Genomic DNA, 18,902 nt, shown 5'->3' with positions numbered 1-18,902 from the left:
AATTATGGTTGGCATAAAATATTGATATAGACAAAGTAGATATAGATACATACAAACCATCCTAAAAAACGATGAATTTAATAATAGGAGAACTGTGAAGGATGTTTAAGAGATTAGTCAAAAAGTGATGTGTTCAGAAATATAGATCTCTCTGTCATGCACATTTTTATATTTTCATCAATTGAAGACTTCACTACGTGTAACTTTTTCTTTTTTATTCATATTTTAGATATGCTGTCTTGTTTTTATTTTATATATCCCTGTTATGATGCACTAAATAATCTTATGTTACTTATAATTGAGGACAGAGTCTAAACCATGACAGATTGATGATTTGAGGTTGAAACAATTTTATTATCCAATGATTAGTAAATTTGTCTGAATGCACAAAATCATGTGTTAGAGGTAAGCAACAAAAGAACTAAAATTTTGATATAATGCTATTTTATTGGTAAAAGTAGTAAATAATGAGGTAAGAATACATTGTTAGTCACACTTTAAAGAAACATGAGATATTAGATTTACAGAACAGGAGGCATCATCTCATGTGGAAATGAGTGAACCTGAATCTAATAATCAATAACCTAAAGAACTTTTAAATTACAGTATAGTAAACCACTACTTATTTACCATGTAACTATGAATCATAATAATGCAATACCTACTCAGAAAACTATGTAGTTAATTTAATCAGTGGAGTCCTCCTGATCTTCATAGCCGTAAGGGTTTTTGCTAGCCCAGTTCCATTGATCACGGCACATCTCATCAATACCATATTTTGCCCTGTCATATAAGACAAATAATTGAGGACAAAAACAATATTAGAAAGCAGAACCTAAAAGATCAGTTAAATGTTATCAACATTCATTAGAAAGCCAATGAAAACTTACTTCCATTTAAGCTCTCTTTCCGCTTTTTTAGTGGATGCATAAACAATTTCAGCATCACCAGGTCTACGGCCAGCCATCACAAGAGGAATTTTCTGAACAAGTGAATGAATCTTAAGGATTAGTTATATACATGCACTGGAGAATGGAAACTAAATATGAAATGGAAACAAACAATCTTAGAGGAGAAGTATTTGAATTTTATGATATTTGTTGTCTATATCCATATAGACACTGAGATAAACCGATTGAAATTCCAGAAGCTAGTTATCCACAACTTAAGATAGAGTAATAATTTTAGATCACTTTCAAGTCAAAAAGTTTATCCCACTGCAAAACGAATAGATTTCTGAGCACACAGCACAAAAAATACATTCAGAATGTGCATGAAGCACCATATTGAGTGCACTCTCAGAAAAATTCATAGTGTCCCCTCCCACAAAAGGAGAAAAACTACAAATTTTAAGGTATGACACTAAAATTAACAGCAGAGATTGTATAGACAGACAGATACAGATACAGGACCAGAAAAATAAACACGATTCTATTACCTTTCCAGATGCAGCTTCAAAAGCCCTAACCATCTCCAGAACCGATGTTCCCTTTCCTGTTCCCAGGTTATAAACCTCACAACCTGTAAAAACACCATGAAAATTAAGCTAAAATTTAACCACCATAAATTTTCGACAATGTCACTGCTTGAGAATTAACCGGAGCTGACAGAGTTAGATATTGGAAGATAAATAAAATGTTGGAGTAATACCTATATTAGGTTCGTCTAGTTTAAGTAATGCAGCAATGTGCCCATCAGCTAAATCAACAACGTGAATATAATCCCGAACCTGGGAGAAATGAAAAGAACCATCCCATAAGATCCTTTGTGAAATTAAAAGTAGATCTCTAAAAATGGGAAATAAATGTAAGCACCCAACAGAAACTATTCAGCGAGGAAAAGTTGTTTCCTTCAGCATAAATTTTATCATGGGAATTCAAAAGAGAAGATGGGGAGAAGATGTACATGTAGAATTATGTATATCACACATGAAGTGTGACCATATAAGGAACAAAAAAATAAATAATCAGAGGAAACAGAGGACAGGATAAGATTGAATGATACTTCATGCAATTTTCTCTTTCCAAGGAAAATTTTCAGAGGAAAAGTTAGAGCTTACCCCAGTGCCATCAACTGTATTATAATCATTTCCAAAAACTGTCAGAGCAGGTCGTCTGCCAACTGCTACTTGTTGAACAAATGGCATGAGATTGTTTGGAATTCCACGAGGATCCTCTCCAATATAACCACTAGCGTGTGCACCAACTGGGTTGAAATACCTTAACAATATTATTTTCCAATCTGGCTCCGCTTGGTGGACATCACGACAAATTTCTTCAATGATAAGCTGAAAGACAAACATCTTATCAGATATCAATGGAAGACACCTGGAAAAGCTTGTCTATAGAATTCAAGTTTTTTCTTTTCTAATAAAGGGAGAAATTTGTTAAAGACAAGCGGATTAAAGGGGATTTGGGGGATAGGGAATTGTTCTTAAATGAAAATAATAGGGGAAAGTAACAAATTATATTTTGTAGAAGTCCTAGCCATACCTTAGTTCGGCCGTATGGGTTCATCGCTGACAGAGGGAACTCTTCTGTACAGGGAACCTCCTTTGGCCAACCATATACAGTTGCTGAAGACGAGAACACAAGCTGAAACCATTTGAAGAGATAGAAAATGAGTGAGCAAGCAGAACACAACGCAATAAAATGCAAATTTATTGCAAAATGAACTTCGCACGACACTTCAAATGTGTAGAGGCTTAATTCTTCCCCATTAACCCAACTAAATGAACAACATGACAACAAAATTATAATGAGAAGTTTAAACATTCTAGAAAAAGAATATAAACTAAAGCAGCAAAAGCAATAACAGCTAGAATAGACATTCTCCTTAACAATCATTAATTATCTTGTTTTACTTCTGTGGTCATTTACTTTGAACATTTCCATTCCACCCCAAAGACTCTTTGTCTATTAGTCTAAAAAATCTTCTGATTCACCCGTAACTATTTAACCTTCCCAACCTTCTTGGACATCTCATCCCAAGTGAGGCTAGAAATACCTTGAATCAATTTAAATTTAAATAATATGCAAATAGTTTTGCGCCACTCTATTCAAAAAAGCAAATAATATGACCGGGATTCATAGAAGAAACTTGAGAATATTAAGGATACTCTTTTACTACAGTTAAAGTCTATTATGGATGCATGACTAAAAAACAAGAAGAATTTTTTACCTTTTTGCATCCATGGGCAGCCATGACTTCCAATAGAGTGATTGTCCCAGTCAAGTTGTTGTTGTAGTATAGTAAAGGCTTTTGCACACTTTCTCCCACTGCTTTCAGTCCAGCAAAATGTATGACAGCATCAAACCTGCGAAAAAAAATAATAATTAGAAAAGGGTCCTAGATTAAGGATTAAAGATGTCCCAAAGAGAGCATGAAGCACCGACATATGAATCTTTTTATTATTATTATTAAAGAAACTTCTGTCATACTCTACCTAGAGTAAAAAAAAAAAAAAAACAAAAACGCTTCGTCCATAATACTTACTGTGTGGAAACAAAAATTTGCTCTAGAGCCGCTCTGTCCCTTAGGTCCACCTGTAGCAGCGAAAATACAACAAAAAGCGTCGGTCATCAATTATCGCCATAATAAACTAAATATTCAACAAGCTGTAAAATTAAGCAATTAAAGTGCTAGGTCCCTCTGGTTTCCTTTGCCATAATATTTGTGAAAAAACACAGATTTTGTAAAACTGAATAGACATCGTCACCGAAACCACCACAACAGTCTAGAACAACAACATCCCTCAGGGCCCAACAACAGAAACAAACCATTAGTTCCCAAAAATCACATCATAAAAAAAAAAGCACATCACGAACTCCTCAGCTGCTTTCGAAACCGACATAGCGCCAAATCCAATTCCGCTTAAACAAGAAAAAACTCAATCAACCAGACACCGTCTAGGCCCAAAACAGGCCCACCGCAATCCCAAAAATTTCACAAATCTAAACCTAAATCGACGAAATTCTGAATCCCAAAAACCCAAGCCACGAAGCAAAACGGTCTCGGATTACGACAGAGCGAAGGAAGCAATCGAAAGCGAATGAAAGAGGCAATAGAATGCACACCTTGTGGAAGAATAGGTTATTCCCAAACTCGCCGGCGAGCTTCCGGACTCTTTGGAGGGCAACCTCGGAGGAATTGTCGAGGTTGTCGACGACGACGGTCGTGAAACCGCCGAGAAGTAGTTGAAGAACGGTGTGGCTTCCGATGTATCCGGCTCCACCGGTTACAAGAACGTTTCTTTGGAGCATGATGTTGTTGTTGTTGTGTTGCGCAGCGTTTTGGTGAGAAGGAGCGTTAGAAGATTTATGCGGTGAACAAAAACGAGGTGAGTTAATAACATACGGTGGTTTGGTGGATGTGAGGTTGCCAATGCTGACGCGCGATGCCATGTTCGGAGAAAGCGAGAATTGTGTGACAAGTTCTGAAAGCTACGTGCTGTTTTGTGTTGTGTTGGGTTTGGTTTGGTTTGCAACTTCTATGAAATGGGAATGTGAATGGTTTATTATGCGAATATTTATGGAGGGAACAACAGATCAGCCACGTGGATTTCCAGTGTGGCCGTTTCCAATAATCATTGCTTTCTTTTTTCTTTCACAACTATTTCCGTTTTAATCATTGCTTTCTCAAAACTAATACCGGCATGCCTTAATTAAATCTTATTTAAACAAATCACAATTACTTTTTTTTATCCTAACTTTACCCTAATTGTTTATTTCGTTTGGTTAACATTTCTTAATTCATCGCGATTTAACCATTACACGTGTCATTCGCACACGCTATACCGACTTATCATGTGAACTGTTCGTAGAAAATTAGCTTTTCCGTTTCTTTCCATATTGAAAAATTATAATTCGCAGAATAAACATTAATCGCTGAAAAAATATTTCATTCCATTATAAAGTTTTAATGTTTCCAATTAATATATATATATATAAACACATTTAAATAAAAATTGATTTTTCCAAAATAATTATAAATAGAGTAACATTATAGTGACAAAGTTTACAAAGTTATTCATATTTTAAATATTAAAACAATACACTCCGCGTATGAAATAATCGAACATAACATAAAGTTGTTAACATAGAATTGTTGTAAATTATGATAATGACCTCTTTCGACAATAAAGCAATGTATATTATCGATCTTTAATGAGATCAATGAATAAAGTTAACTTGGTCGATAATTACGACAAATTTTCAATTATTTAGTTAGATCTTGTATGAGAGAATTTGTAATATTATGTGATGACAAACGTTTATGTTTTGCCTCGTCATTTGAATGGGTAACAAAATTTTATTTCTTAAAACCCAAATACTAAAAAAGCACATTTTCTTATCAACATTAGAGGTCCAAGGTGGTCAAAAAAGCACGTAAATTATAATTGTTAACTGTAATCAATAACTATAAACTATAGGAAGTAGCTATATGCTGTAGTAAATATGATGCGCCATAAAAACAATTGAAGGACATGAAAAATGTAATTAATCACATTAGAAACCTAAGAATAATTGCTTTGATAATGTATTTTACACCCAAGTATTCTATACGTAACATGTATTACCTAATACACGACTTATCTTTAATTATATGCAGAGATTCTGTGTGCACCCGTCAGCATCTATAATTATAAATTCAATTGTAATAAATTTAACACTTTTTAAGAAATGTATTAAATCATTTATTTTGTAAAATAAGATACGATATATTCATGGACCGACCTAATTATATATATGTGTATATTATAAATAAAAAAATTCGTTATTATCCAACTGCAAGTTATGTGTGTTTCCAGAAAGAAAAGGATAAAAATTGTTTCAAAATATTATTTTTTTTTTTTGTGAAAATATCCTATGGAATTGATAAGGATAAGAATCCTAACTCCAACCTAACTAGTCAAAGTCTAGAACTTATAAGAGTGCGTGTATAAATATTTATTAATTTTATTTTATGTTACTATTTTGATGGCTGTTTCTGGATTATTCAAAAAGTTTAAGTTCCATTATCCAATTCGAGACTTGTGTCGAACAAATTTCATAATCTTATCTCAATCACTTTACTTTTGGTGTATATTTTAAGTATTAACAAATTAATTTAGTGGGTGGAAGCACTCACGCGTGGTGTTTCTCAAATCTTCTAATTTCAAATGGATAAATATGACCAAAAAGTCTTCGAAAGAAAAATAATTTATTGATGATTTGATTTGTTTAAATTAGAATAGATAATAAGTTTGATAGTTTTGGTATTATTTTTTTTTTAATAATAGAGACAATAGAAGAAAAAATGTATACGATAAGATGAATTGAAAGGAGATTTGATAGTGAGTTTTGGTTTGATTTTAGGGGTTTTGAATGGACCCATGAAATGATATTGAAAGGAAAGAAACGATGTCGTGTTGGTTTGTCTGAGCAAACACGGTTTTGAACCTAAGAAATAAGAAAGTAATATCTTCTCACCGCCCAAATCCCTTGGTAGTTAATTAGGTTTTTAATCTGAGAGATTCAACCGAATTAATTTCTCATCTCACCAATTTTTTTTGGATCAATAAAAGCACCTACCCACCATGAGAATGTTCTGATCTTCCTCATAAGAAAGTGTGGACAAAAATATTCGTGTCCAAAATTGTATAGCAGAAAAAATATATAGATATTTATAAATATTTATTATTTTTTAATAATAAATATTTTAATATTATTTATAAATGGGTCAAATATAGTATTATATGATTTCATATTTGAATATTTATGTTATTTTTAAAAAAATAAAAATAAAAAAAATTATATTTTATTAAGTTAAATTTAATTAAAATTAAATTTAATATATATTTTAGTATTTTTATTTAAATTTTATTTTAAAAAATATTTTTTTTTAATATTTATGAGCATTCATGAATATCTAGATTTTAAAAAAATTGTAAATTTTTTAAACAGACATTTAATAAATAGACGAATAAGCTGAATTTTTTTTGTTGCAGATAAATGTTATTTGTGTCCGGTCCAATTGTTGTTATCTTTATATATTTTTCAAATTTATGTGACTATAAACTCACAATTATACTGGATAATCCAAAATTATTAATCAAAAAATCTTTTACCGATGAGTTTGCCCCAATTAATTTTTAGCGTGTGAAATGTAGAACAAATAGTCCTTAAATAAAAATATTAATTAAAAAAATAAATGAAGTGGATTTTCATTTAAAATATTTTTACGACAAATTTATTGAGATAATAGCGTTGAGTCGGTTATTGTTATCTAGATTGTTATTTTGAAGTCTGGAATTTTTACTGAGGATTCATTTTTAATAGACATTTCAAATGATTATGAAAAAATATATTGAAATTGTAATTGTTCAACATTGAAAATTTTGAATTTTTTTTTTCTAAATTCAGGTTCAATATATTTTTTAAAGTTATGCATAAATTAATCACTCAATAACGTTTATTGGGCTGCTTAAAATGTTCGAGGTAAATGAAATAGTTTCAATAATATTTTACAAAAGTTCTGAAATTCATAATATTTTACAAAAATTTAGAAATTTATAATATTTTAGGAAAGTTTCAATAATTCTGACCGCACAAGTTAATATAAAAGAGGAAACAAATTGATATTATCTTCAGTGTTTTCTAATATTGGAAAACAAAATTCCGAAAATGCGTTTCAATAAATGGTTTGTCTGCGAAAACTCTGGTGTTAAATATTTGACTTAACCAGAGTTTGAGTCCTTGATGATAAAAAAAAAAACATGTGAATTTATTTTTGAGTTAAATATATTTTTAGTCTTTTAAGTTTCAGTAAATTTTTAAATTAATTTACTTTTAAAATTTTTGTGTGTATTTAATTTTTTTTATTATATATTGTTAAGTTTATTTGATATTTTAAATGTATTGTGTGATAATATTTGAGTTAAGATTAAAGTGAAAATGTGTCAAATAATATAAATAATTCAAATACTATCGTGAAATATACTTGAAACGTCAAATAAACTTAACAAAATTATTTGAATTTGATTAAAAAACTAAATTTATAAATTTTTAAAAATAAATAATTAAATTAGTCAAATTTTTTGAAAATAAACTAATTTTAAATCTTTTCAAACTCATTATTTTTTATATATCGAAATGGATGCTTCCATTGTTTATAATTTTGAAAAGAATGAGGTTTTTGTGACATATCTTTGTTGTTGGATTTTTGTTCTTTCGTTCCTATCCTTTGCAAATTTGTTTCGATATTTCTTTTTCTTTCTTAAAAATTTTATTGTTTTATTTATTTTCTAATACTAATAGTTTTTTATTGAAAAAGGGAGAATTAAGGGAAAAACATATTTAATTCATTATCTTTTATAATGAAGTATGTTTTAAATTTAGCCTTAAATTTTATATTTTGATTAATTAATGCAAAATTGAATTTCAAACTTTATAACAAATGTATTGACGTAAGATATGGTGATTGACTTCAATGCTGCGAACGTGAATGAACCACCTGTCTTCAATCATCACAAGACTTCAGCCAACTGTCTCATTTTCATTCCATTCACTTTACCTGCCTCAACTAACCAATTATTTTAAATTACTTATTATATTAAGTTTCGTGATTAGAATAATTCATATATATTAAATTTTATAAAAGTTCATAATTAATTATGATACTAAAATACTTTTAATTTAATAATTATTAATATAATTTTATTTTAAAAATATAAATATCTGTAATGTTATATAAATATATTTAACATTTTATTTAATATTTATCAATGAAAATTAAAAATTAAAAAATAATAAAATAATTATATTTTAATTTTAATATAATTTTATTTTAAAAATATAAATATCTATAATGTTATATAAATATATTTAATATTTTATTTAATATTCATCAATGAAAATTAAAAATTAAAAAATAATAAAATAATTTTATTTTAATTTAATTTTATTAAAAATTAAAATATAATAAATTTAACAAAAATTTAAATAACTAAAAGTAAAAAAAATATCGTTAAATATCTAAAAAGTTTACAAAATGTTTAATTAGAATATGAATTTAAGATTTTATTAAATTTTTGTTTTCTGACTTTTCGATAATTTTTTGTAATATTTATGTTAATTTAACAAAATTTTCTGCCTATACTAAAAAAATAGATAATATTTTAATAAATAAAATTATTAATTAAAAATATAAAGTTAAAAATATAAAAATATTTAATTGCCATTAATTTTTTAATGAAATACTAGAATTTAAATTTACACTTCAAATGTTAAAAACATATTTTCATTTGTTTTTAGTTTTCAAATTTCTTAAGTGGTTATTTTATGACAGAAAAATATTGTTTAAAAATTTTCAAAAGAGTATATTTATCTTTATAAATCTGTTACAAGAATTGATATTATTTTATTAATAAAATTAATTATTTTAGTTTTGAATATAAAAATACTAAAATAAAATTAATAATTATTATCTACATCATAATCATCCGGACACTAATTGGCATTTTTCTTGTATTAAACTTCCTAATGTTATGTTAATCATGTTTTTCATACAAATCTAATTACTTTTACTTCTACAATATATACATGCATAAATTTTATATATTTATTAAAAAACAGAAAAGTATAATTTTTTCTTTAGTGTAATTTATGAAAATGATATAGTGTCCCTTAACGACGGTTGAGTCGCTTTTCTTTGGCCTATAGAATAGGGCACAGGGACTTTTATGCCATCGTGTCCTTGCAACAACGAAGAACATGGAAATGGAATAGGAATAACCAACTTCATAATAACGACAACAAAAAAGAGAATCAAACACAAAATTAAGAAACATGGAATCATCTGACCAATCATTACATCAACATTTAATCTGGACTCACATTAAAGTCAAATTCATCATCTACCTTTTTCTTGCTCCCCTTTCATAAACTTTAAATATTTTGCTGTTTTTTTTTTTTAATTAAACAAAGCATTTAAAAAAAATAAAAATGGTACTAATATTTATTTTCTTCTTTATCTTAATTTGTTGAAATTTGTCTGAAAAATAAATTAGAAACAGAGAAACTGGACTCTATTGGTTGCGTATTCGACTTTTTGAATTGGTAAAACACGTTTCTGGACAAAAGTTTAAGCTTTTGTTTCTTTTATTCTTAAATTTGAAAACAAATGTCCGAATTTGACCAAGTAGAGACTTCGGTGAACACCTAATCCACCGACAATTCGTGAAATAAAACAAAATGGTGCATTACGTAAATATCGTATTATAAACATAATTTTTTGTCTGGTGTGAAATATAATTGTGAGGAAAGAATCCGTGAGGTCACACAAGTCATAAAAAAAATGAATTATTGCAAAAATTAGTCATAGAAAAACTTGAATTATTGTGGAAATGAGTCATAAGTCATAAAAAACTTGAATTATTGTTTAAGAAATTAATAATGAAAACTAGAAGGAATGGAGTTTTTCCTTTGAACAAGTTACACGAATCGAACATTAAGTGTCGTTTAAAGAATTATTCCATTCTTTTTTTGTTGTTCAAAGTAAAAGTGCCATGGATTTTGAAATATTATTCGTGTCAACTTTTTATTACTTTCATCTGTGCTGTAAAGTTGCCGAATTTTATTGTTCTGTAGTTTCTTTAAAGGCAATAAAGAGTGCTGTTGCAGCTTATCCAAAACTGGGCACACCGCCATGGACTCTGCATTTCAAAAGATAAGAACAAGAGATGGCAATGGAATAATTTTAAAATTTTGAAGATAAATAAAAATATAATTTGATAAATATGAATAGATCAAGCACAAAACATATGTTACAGTACTGATTTTCTCCTAAAAAATAATCTTTAAAATACTTGGACAAATAAAATAAAGATATAATTAATTGTATAATACCTAGTTTAGGACTAATATGTCAAATAGGTACCCGATTTAAAATAACGTCAATTGCGTCTCCAAGTTAATTTATGTGCATCAATGCAGTCTATACAGTTAAATCCTCACATACGGTGTTTAGAATGTGGTGATGTGGCAATAGAGAAGGCATACGTGTCAAATGATAACCAATTGGTGTTTGAAAATATAATTGTATAGTGTGTTGACGACGTGGTTTTCCTCTATTAAGGGAGAGTATTGAAATTAAAGTTGTGCCCTAATTAGTCAATTGATGGTTCCTTGTCTTCTTCCTTTCGTTTTCAGCTTATTCTTCATCAATCCCCAAAGAGTTGGTGGTGGTTGTTGAATTCCGCAATGTCTAGCAAAGAAGGGTGTTCATGTTCTTCGTGGAGTTCACAGCAGCAGAGCGTCTCCTCCCCTGGTGGTTCAAATAGGGGTTTGGATGAAAGACCAATGTGTTATTGTGGGGAGGTTGTTGTGTTGAGAGTGGCTAAAACGATTAGAAATGCTGGAAAAGAATTTTGGGGGTTGCCTTAACTTCAAGGTTTATTTTCTTATTTTAATTTCATTTTGATTGAAGTTGCAATGGTGGATTTTAATCCCAATGATTTTTTTTTAACGGAGGCATTGTAGTTTTTTTGCTTTTCTAAGTGGCAGAGTGATGCCAATGAGCTATTTAAAGAGTGCAATTACTTCAAATGGTTGAATGAAGATAATGGGGATGAAATAAATGCTACCATTGTTAAACAAAGGAGAAATATATACCATCTGGAAAAGTCACTTCTGATTTCTGAAAAGTCACTTCCCACTTGTAGTCCTCCATACTTTTGGGCATTGCAAAAATCCCAAAGTGACCATAGTTGTCTCTAACATCATTTGTTGTATCACTAAGTCACCACTTTCTAATGTTTTAGACTCCCACTCAATATCAAAAATCCCTTTGGCATACACATTTGTATCCTGTGACTTTGTTTGAGTACTCCCACTTAGCCCAGACACTTGATGGCCTTCAATTCTAACATCACATAGTTTGTCCTCCATATCATCTCTTTCAATCCTGACATCATATAGTTCATCCTTACACATGTCATCACCTTCAAATCAGTCCAACTACTGACCTCATACTCATCATCCTCCTCGATGTCTGTCTCTCCACCAAGTTCCTCCTCACCATCCCCAACAATGTGTTCAACCTCAATCTCGCACTCAACAATAGGGTCTTCTCCACCAACTTCCTCCTCACCATCCCCAACAACATGTTCAGCCTCACACTCAACAACAGGGTCTTCGTAAGCCTCACCATCCATATTATCAGCTAAGTGTATCTCACCCTGAATTGAAACTTGTTCCTTAGCCACACCATTCACATTATCATGTGCCTCTATACCAACCTCAACAATAACCTCTTCCCCAATATCTCCATCCACATTATTAGGTGATTGATTGTCACTCTCACCCTCCACAGCAGGTTGGTCCTCTATCATATGAACTACTTAAGGTTCATAGACAAAGTGTACCACATAAAGGTGCACTTGACCATTCAGGGTGGTTATGTTCACCATATTACATGCACCTCATCATCAATGAGCAACTCCAACCTTCCTTTCAACACAGAACCCCCACCTACTGAATACCACAATTCCTTCACATTCACATAACCCATCTCCCTCAAAATTGACATTATCTCGAAGAAACTCCATTTGTTAAGGTCACAAAATAAAATACTACTATCTCCCACGTATTTCAGTGTCCCATCATTGATAAACTTTCCCCATGGTGAAACACCACTTCAAAATTTTTGTCATTCATGTCAACTAGTATATGCCTAACTTTATATCCATGCTAAATATAAAAAAAAAACCAAACAATAACACACAATTTACATTTTATACCACCAAGACACTGACAACAATTAAGAAAGAGGGATCACATCCTCAACATTGTCATCGTCACATATAATGGGGGACAAGCCAATAAAGTAATACCGACTCAAACATTACAAAAAACAAAACATTGAAACTACAAAAACATCAAATACAATGCACCTAACCACATAAATCAACACAAGTTCACAATTTGACCTCTACCATAAAACCCTAACATCAGAACCCTCGCAAGTTGCTCTCAATTTCGTCTTCGAACTTCGATTTCAATTCCCATATCCACGTCATTTATTTATAAATGGAGATGCGGGGAATCAAACCCCGTGCCTCTCGCATGCGAAGTGAGCGCCCTACCATATGAGCTACATCCCCAATTTATTAATTTTTTTGACTATTATGTATTTATATACTACAACGACGTGTTTTATAAATTTATGATCTTTTCCCAAAAATAACAGACAAAATAAAATTAATGTTATTATTACATAAATTTTTGTATAAAATGTATTCAAATTAAAGGAAAAAAAATTGTATATGACAGTAAAGATAGCATGTGAAGACTCTCTCCATGACACGTGGCGTTGGATTATCTATGGCAAAGAGGAATAGGTAGATGTTGAAGAAGAAGAAGGAGTAAGTGTGGAAGATGGATGTGGTGAATTTCTGCACAAGGGACACGTGGCATTCATTTTCAGCCACTCATCTATGCAGTGTGCATGAAAATAATGGTTACACGCAGGAATGGTTCTCAGAGTCTCCTTGGGCTCGTATTCGGAGAGACATATTGGACACGTGTTATCGTTCCAATTCGGTAAGCGCCCACTGTCACCGATTAGAGTCTTCGGGAATTTTTCAATTTCCGGCCCATTAAGGCCCATTGTGGAAGAGGAGTGTGGAAGAGTGGTAGTAGAGTTTGGAAACTCTGTACTGGGCCTGGCCCGGTGGCCATGTGTGTACACATCGAATTTACTACACATAAAGCAGCAAAGCCCAGTTAAACATAGGAGTCCAGGTATTCCCACTCCGATCGTTAAGCCATATTTTGCGCTTCTTGACAGACCTACGTAGTTAAACCAATGTCAGAAACGAATTTTTTAGAGCATTGCACATATTTTTTTTTAAATGTATATAAAAAATTAAAGAATTTAGTATATTATTTTACTTTTTTAAAAAAAGCCTACTATTTTCTGAATTAAAAAATTATAATAAATGAATTTTGAAGTAAAAAGGTTATTAGCTACATGATAATTATATTTAAACTCACCAGCACACCTAATTTATTGAAAACATTAATATTAGTTTTAAAAGTAAATTATTTTAATGTCTCTCTCTCTCTCTCTCTCTCTCTCTCTCTCTCTATATATATATATATATATATATATATATATATATATATATATATATATATATATATATATATATATATATATATATATATCATCACTGTTAATATAAAATGGGAGAGTTTTAAATAGAAAATTAAATTCAATGTAGGAATGATTAAAATTAAAATAATAGAAACAATAAATTTTTAAAAATATTTACTTAAATTATTTAAATAAATGCATTACATCGTTATTAATACAACAGATCAGAATTTTAGATCTAAAAAAGAATTCAATTCAAAATTTACGAAGATTGTAATAATTTTAAATATAATTATTTCAGGATAAATACATTATTAAATTAGGATGTTGATATTGAAAATTAAAATTAGGACAATGACTCTTATTTGTTGACTTTAATACTTTATTTTTTGACATTATTTAATGTAGACTATTAATTCTTTAAAAATAAATAGTTAATATTAATTAATGATTCACGTTATTTAACGTCATTAAATAAAAGATAGAAATAAAAAAAAATAAAAATTATAGTATCCTTTACAATTATGATATATCACGTTAATACTTTAAAATACAACAAAAATTCCACAACCTAAAAAAATCATTTAACTTAATTTAAAATAAAAACTTTTAAGTATTCCCACTACTAAGTGAGCACCTTCATCTGTGCCATAACAATAAAAACTTAATGGTTATATGCTCGGTGACAATTTATATTATTAACTAATTACAAACCTTCATTTATACTATAATATAATAAAGCTTTTATTCTCTCTAATAATAACTCACTTAATTAAATTTGTGTATTTTAATCAGGTTTGTTTTTGAAAAGCATACATAATTCTAATTTCCACATATACTTTGTACTTTTGTTCAAATAAATAATATATATATTATAATAAAAAAATGTAGTATCATTCAATTGTAAAAATTAATATTTGTTTAATGCATTGAAACTCATCCTGTAAAGCATTTTCGTTGATTAAAAGTTAAACTTTCATAATAACTGCTGCTTCTATCTTAAACACGTTTTAATGTGTTATTATTAGATCTAGGAAGGTATACCTAAGCTTTCACACCATGCCAGTTAGGGAAGGCATCAAGCTGAGACCACAAAATTTTGACTCTGTTTTGTTCTAAGCACAGCCATAAAACAGAAACGAAAAACGAACACAGTACAAAGAAGAAAAGAACAACGTACCTTGGTTTTGGTTCGGAGCAGAGAAGAAGCATCCAACTTGTAAAGTGTTGGTGTCATCGGTGAACCCACAAACCTGGCCGCGACCAGCACAGTCCCCACACGCGGGTTCGTTCCACTTCAACACGACATCCTTGTTGAGATCGGGCAAGAAAAACGATGTCGTGTCGGGATTTGGAATGGGAACAAAAGCCGAGGATATCACCTCGCACTCGTGACTCCACGGTGGCGTGCCGCTGAGAGGCCACCACGAGAATGTGACGGAGGAGGAGGAATTGGAACCGAGACATGAAATTGGCGGGGATGGAACGGAGTGTGTTGTGTTGGAAGGACAACGAAGGAAGGTTAGGTCGTAAACGGTTGCCTCAAACGTGAACGGTGGGTGCAGAGAAAGGCTCAAGTTGTGCAAGAAACGTTTCGGGAGACAACCTTCGGGGTCGTTCACCTTAACGGTTTGGGACTTGTAGTTTATGCTTTTCACCACCAAATCGCCGGAACCTGGGAGGCTCAGAATGGTTCGGTTTCGGTTGTCGCAGGAAAGTTGGAATCTCGGGTAGCTGCAGCGACCAGAACTTTCCGTTTGCGTTTGTGTTTGTTTCAAACCAAATGGAAACTGAATTTTGATTTTGCCGCATGACATGGTTTGGCACGGTGTTGATTCCGCTCTGAGAGGGAGAAGAAACATGAACAGTAGCAAACACAACATTGCAACAAACAATTGTGATGTGAATAGAAGAGGGAAATGTTTAATTATAGGTGGTGGAATATTTGGCCTTGCATAGTGTTAGAAGTTAAAGAGAAATAAATGCAATTGAACACTTTAATTAACTTCTTTGGGGATTGGCAAAGTGTCATGTTCTGTTAATAATTGACTAAGGAACCTTTTCTCTCTTTTCCATGATGAATGCTGTGTGATTTATAAATCTGGACGCTTTTTTTTTCCTTGAAAAAGAACAAAATATCTGTTTAACTCAGTGCCAATGGCTTTAAAAAACAACTAAAGGCACACTGAATAGTTAGTTATCATGGAACAAAACCAATATCGTGTTAGAAACGGCAGAAGTCAATTGTAAAGAGAACATATTCGAGACAAGAAGTGTAAAGTTCTTAATTACTTTATTTTGATGTTATATTTGTTAAGAATTTAAGTGTAAATGTAAGTTCACATCGGTTAGAAATTATTATATAAGGATTAAAGATTCATAAATTTATTAATTTAAGATTTTGGGTCGAAAATAATGTCTATATCTTATATGTAAATATGTCTTTATGTGTAAATAGAGATTTTGTATTTTATATAATAGTGTAGTTTAATTTAAAGTAATAAGTTTTCAATAGGAAATAAGAAATAAATGACACTTTTTCGGCTTTATCACAGAGATAACTAGTGTTACCTTAACTTTAAACCCAAAAACTTAAAATAGAACCGGATAATACAATAAGTTTAGCCTAAGATAAATATACAAAACATTTTTTTGTCTTTCTTGTCAATAATCTTGGATGCAACTTCGATAAACCTTCAGCTAATACATTTTGATAATTAATATCTTCTCCTAACATTTAACAGAACAATGATTATATATGAATTTAAAATAAAAATACTATAATAAAAAATAGCATTAAAGAAAGTAAGTTAATAAACTTCAACAACAAAATCAACACTTCCATCTAGAAGTGTAGATAGTTGTTTACATTCTCAAACAAACGACGAATTTTATATTTGTTAAGATCCGCGAATCAATGTTGTTAGAGATATCTTTGATATCTTTCTGTGATGTTTTTATATTATCATTTTTATTTCAATTTTCTATTATGTTATTATTTTCTGTTGTTTGTATTTTCTCTTTATATACAAGTATAATTCACTTATGTAAATAATTTATTCTCGTATTCTCAATAAAGTATTTCTCTTATAGAGATTATAAAAACCTAACTTGAAAGTAGCAGGTTTTGAAAGTAGTTGGATTAAGAAATTGAAGAATCTTGAGATATTGGAGAATCTTGAGAAATTTGATAATTTTGAGAAATTAGAGAACCTTGATGTTTTTTTAAAGACCCTATATCCAGGAGGTATAGATTATAAAATTGTACAATCAAATTTTCATTGCTGAAAAACTGTACAATCAGATTTCATGATTGATAATTGTTATCAACAAGAAAGAGATATATAAAAGAATAGCCACATGATTTTTTTAGGGTAGGAGAAGCAAAATTCATCATGGGTAAAGCAACGAATAGAATAGACATTCCATCTTTTGAAACCAATACTTTTGATGTTATTTGACCCACAATAATTTATATATGTCTATTATGAATGTGAACTCTTTGGGATCGATAAACTTTTTAAATTTAGTTAACCAAAGAAATACAACTTTGAGCTATAGTTAGCTCAACACTAATGAATAATCTCCAAGGAATGCCAAGAATTCTTGTTATATGCACATTCCAAGTATCTACTCTCTTTTTTAAGTTTATGGATATTGAATCAATCGAAGAAACTTGTAATACCTATTCTACTTTTGGAAGAAGACCTTGTGTTATATCACCTGATCTCAATTTTTTATATATAAAGTAATGACGAAAGATATGTAAGGTGTATTTTATTTGATACCATGTTATTGTTTCATAAGACACATGTTGTAGAGATATATTTGATATCTTGATCAATTATGATTTTATGTTAGGTTTTATATTATAATTTTATGTTATTATGTTATTATTTTATGTTTATTGTATCTTCTCTTTATATCAAGGAAAAATTATAAACTTTTTTGTTGTTGAATATTTGATGATATTCACAACCCTTTACTATTATATTCAGCAAACAAAACTTGTATGATTTTTTCTTGATTTTTCTCAATCTTAGCTCCCAAATAAGTGGATCAGTTTTCTCAAATTAAAAGCTATTATTTCTAACTTCATCATTGAGTCTAAAATTACACCAAATAGAAATACAATACTATATTCATCCAATATTTTTCAAATTTATCAATACTCGATTTTAAAAAGATCAATTGTAGTTAGTATTTGATAATATGAAGATCAATTGTAATCAATTTTATGTTAGTCACGGTGTTGGTTTTAAACAAATTAGTTGTAGTTCGATATTGTAAATATTAATTATAATCGATCTTATGTACACTTCTTGATCGTGTAATTTTTGTTTGTCCTAATCTATGTAAGATAAGACCAAACCTTATATATCCAAACAAATTAAAAGTCTATTAACATAAACATTTACATAATTCCACTAAACATAGATAACGAACAATACTTACTTAATACCACTGAATATAAGCACCTTGTTCACATCATGCGTTCAGAACATCTGGCAAAATGTGAAAATGTGTTTAAAGGTAAAAAGCATAACAATTTATTCTTATAGAGCATTAATAATTGGATGAAATATATATTTGTTCAACTTAGATATTGTTAGTACTACATGGAATATTTTATTGTACTTGCTTTATTGACTAAATAAATATTTTTTATAATCTATACTTTAGTCTAATTATAGTATTTTTTTTTTAATTTATGTATAGCAATCATAAACATCTAAAAAGATAGAAAGGAGAAATGAGTATGTCTA

The 18,902-nt window shown here is 29.9% G+C and overlaps 2 protein-coding genes across 2 annotated transcripts; both read right to left on the bottom strand.

Annotated features, from left to right (window-relative positions):
- Positions 1 to 427: 427 nt before the first annotated feature.
- Positions 428 to 4,507, bottom strand: LOC114173779 (UDP-glucose 4-epimerase GEPI48). Its single transcript, XM_028058372.2, has 9 exons — positions 4,077 to 4,507; positions 3,496 to 3,545; positions 3,181 to 3,316; positions 2,493 to 2,594; positions 2,060 to 2,287; positions 1,651 to 1,729; positions 1,439 to 1,521; positions 891 to 982; positions 428 to 783 (listed from the first exon to the last, which is right to left on the bottom strand). The coding sequence occupies exons 1-9, from the start codon at positions 4,401 to 4,403 to the stop codon at positions 687 to 689; spliced, it is 1,194 nt and encodes a 397-aa protein (XP_027914173.1). The 5' UTR covers positions 4,404 to 4,507; the 3' UTR covers positions 428 to 686.
- An 8,684-nt stretch (positions 4,508 to 13,191) lies between these two features.
- Positions 13,192 to 16,124, bottom strand: LOC114174084 (putative RING-H2 finger protein ATL21A). The gene is made up of 2 exons (XM_028058833.2): positions 15,317 to 16,124; positions 13,192 to 13,829 (listed from the first exon to the last, which is right to left on the bottom strand). The coding sequence occupies exons 1-2, from the start codon at positions 16,017 to 16,019 to the stop codon at positions 13,360 to 13,362; spliced, it is 1,173 nt and encodes a 390-aa protein (XP_027914634.1). The 5' UTR covers positions 16,020 to 16,124; the 3' UTR covers positions 13,192 to 13,359.
- Positions 16,125 to 18,902: the final 2,778 nt, after the last annotated feature.

This window comes from Vigna unguiculata, chromosome 2 (assembly GCF_037176805.1).
Source record: "Vigna unguiculata cultivar grain cowpea cultivar isolate G323 ecotype 2 chromosome 2, ASM3717680v1, whole genome shotgun sequence".
Taxonomy (NCBI): Eukaryota; Viridiplantae; Streptophyta; class Magnoliopsida; order Fabales; family Fabaceae; genus Vigna; species Vigna unguiculata.
The sequence above is the reverse complement of the archived record's forward strand: the minus strand, read 5'-3'. Positions and strand labels throughout refer to the sequence as shown.

What these genes read in the sequence shown, in the direction of transcription:
- LOC114174084 (XM_028058833.2), bottom strand. Translation starts at nt 16,019, where the DNA reads ATGTTGTGTTTGCTACTGTTCATGTTTCTTCTCCCTCTCAGAGCGGAA. An exon ending in TGCTCCGAACCAAAACCAAG is followed by an intron (nt 13,830 to 15,316) that starts GTACGTTGTTCT and finishes TTAACTACGTAG; the next exon opens with GTCTGTCAAGAAGCGCAAAA.
- LOC114173779 (XM_028058372.2), bottom strand. Translation starts at nt 4,403, where the DNA reads ATGGCATCGCGCGTCAGCATTGGCAACCTCACATCCACCAAACCACCG. An exon ending in CAAATTTTTGTTTCCACACA is followed by an intron (nt 3,317 to 3,495) that starts GTAAGTATTATG and finishes TTTTTTTCGCAG; the next exon opens with GTTTGATGCTGTCATACATT. An exon ending in ACCCATACGGCCGAACTAAG is followed by an intron (nt 2,288 to 2,492) that starts GTATGGCTAGGA and finishes TTTGTCTTTCAG; the next exon opens with CTTATCATTGAAGAAATTTG.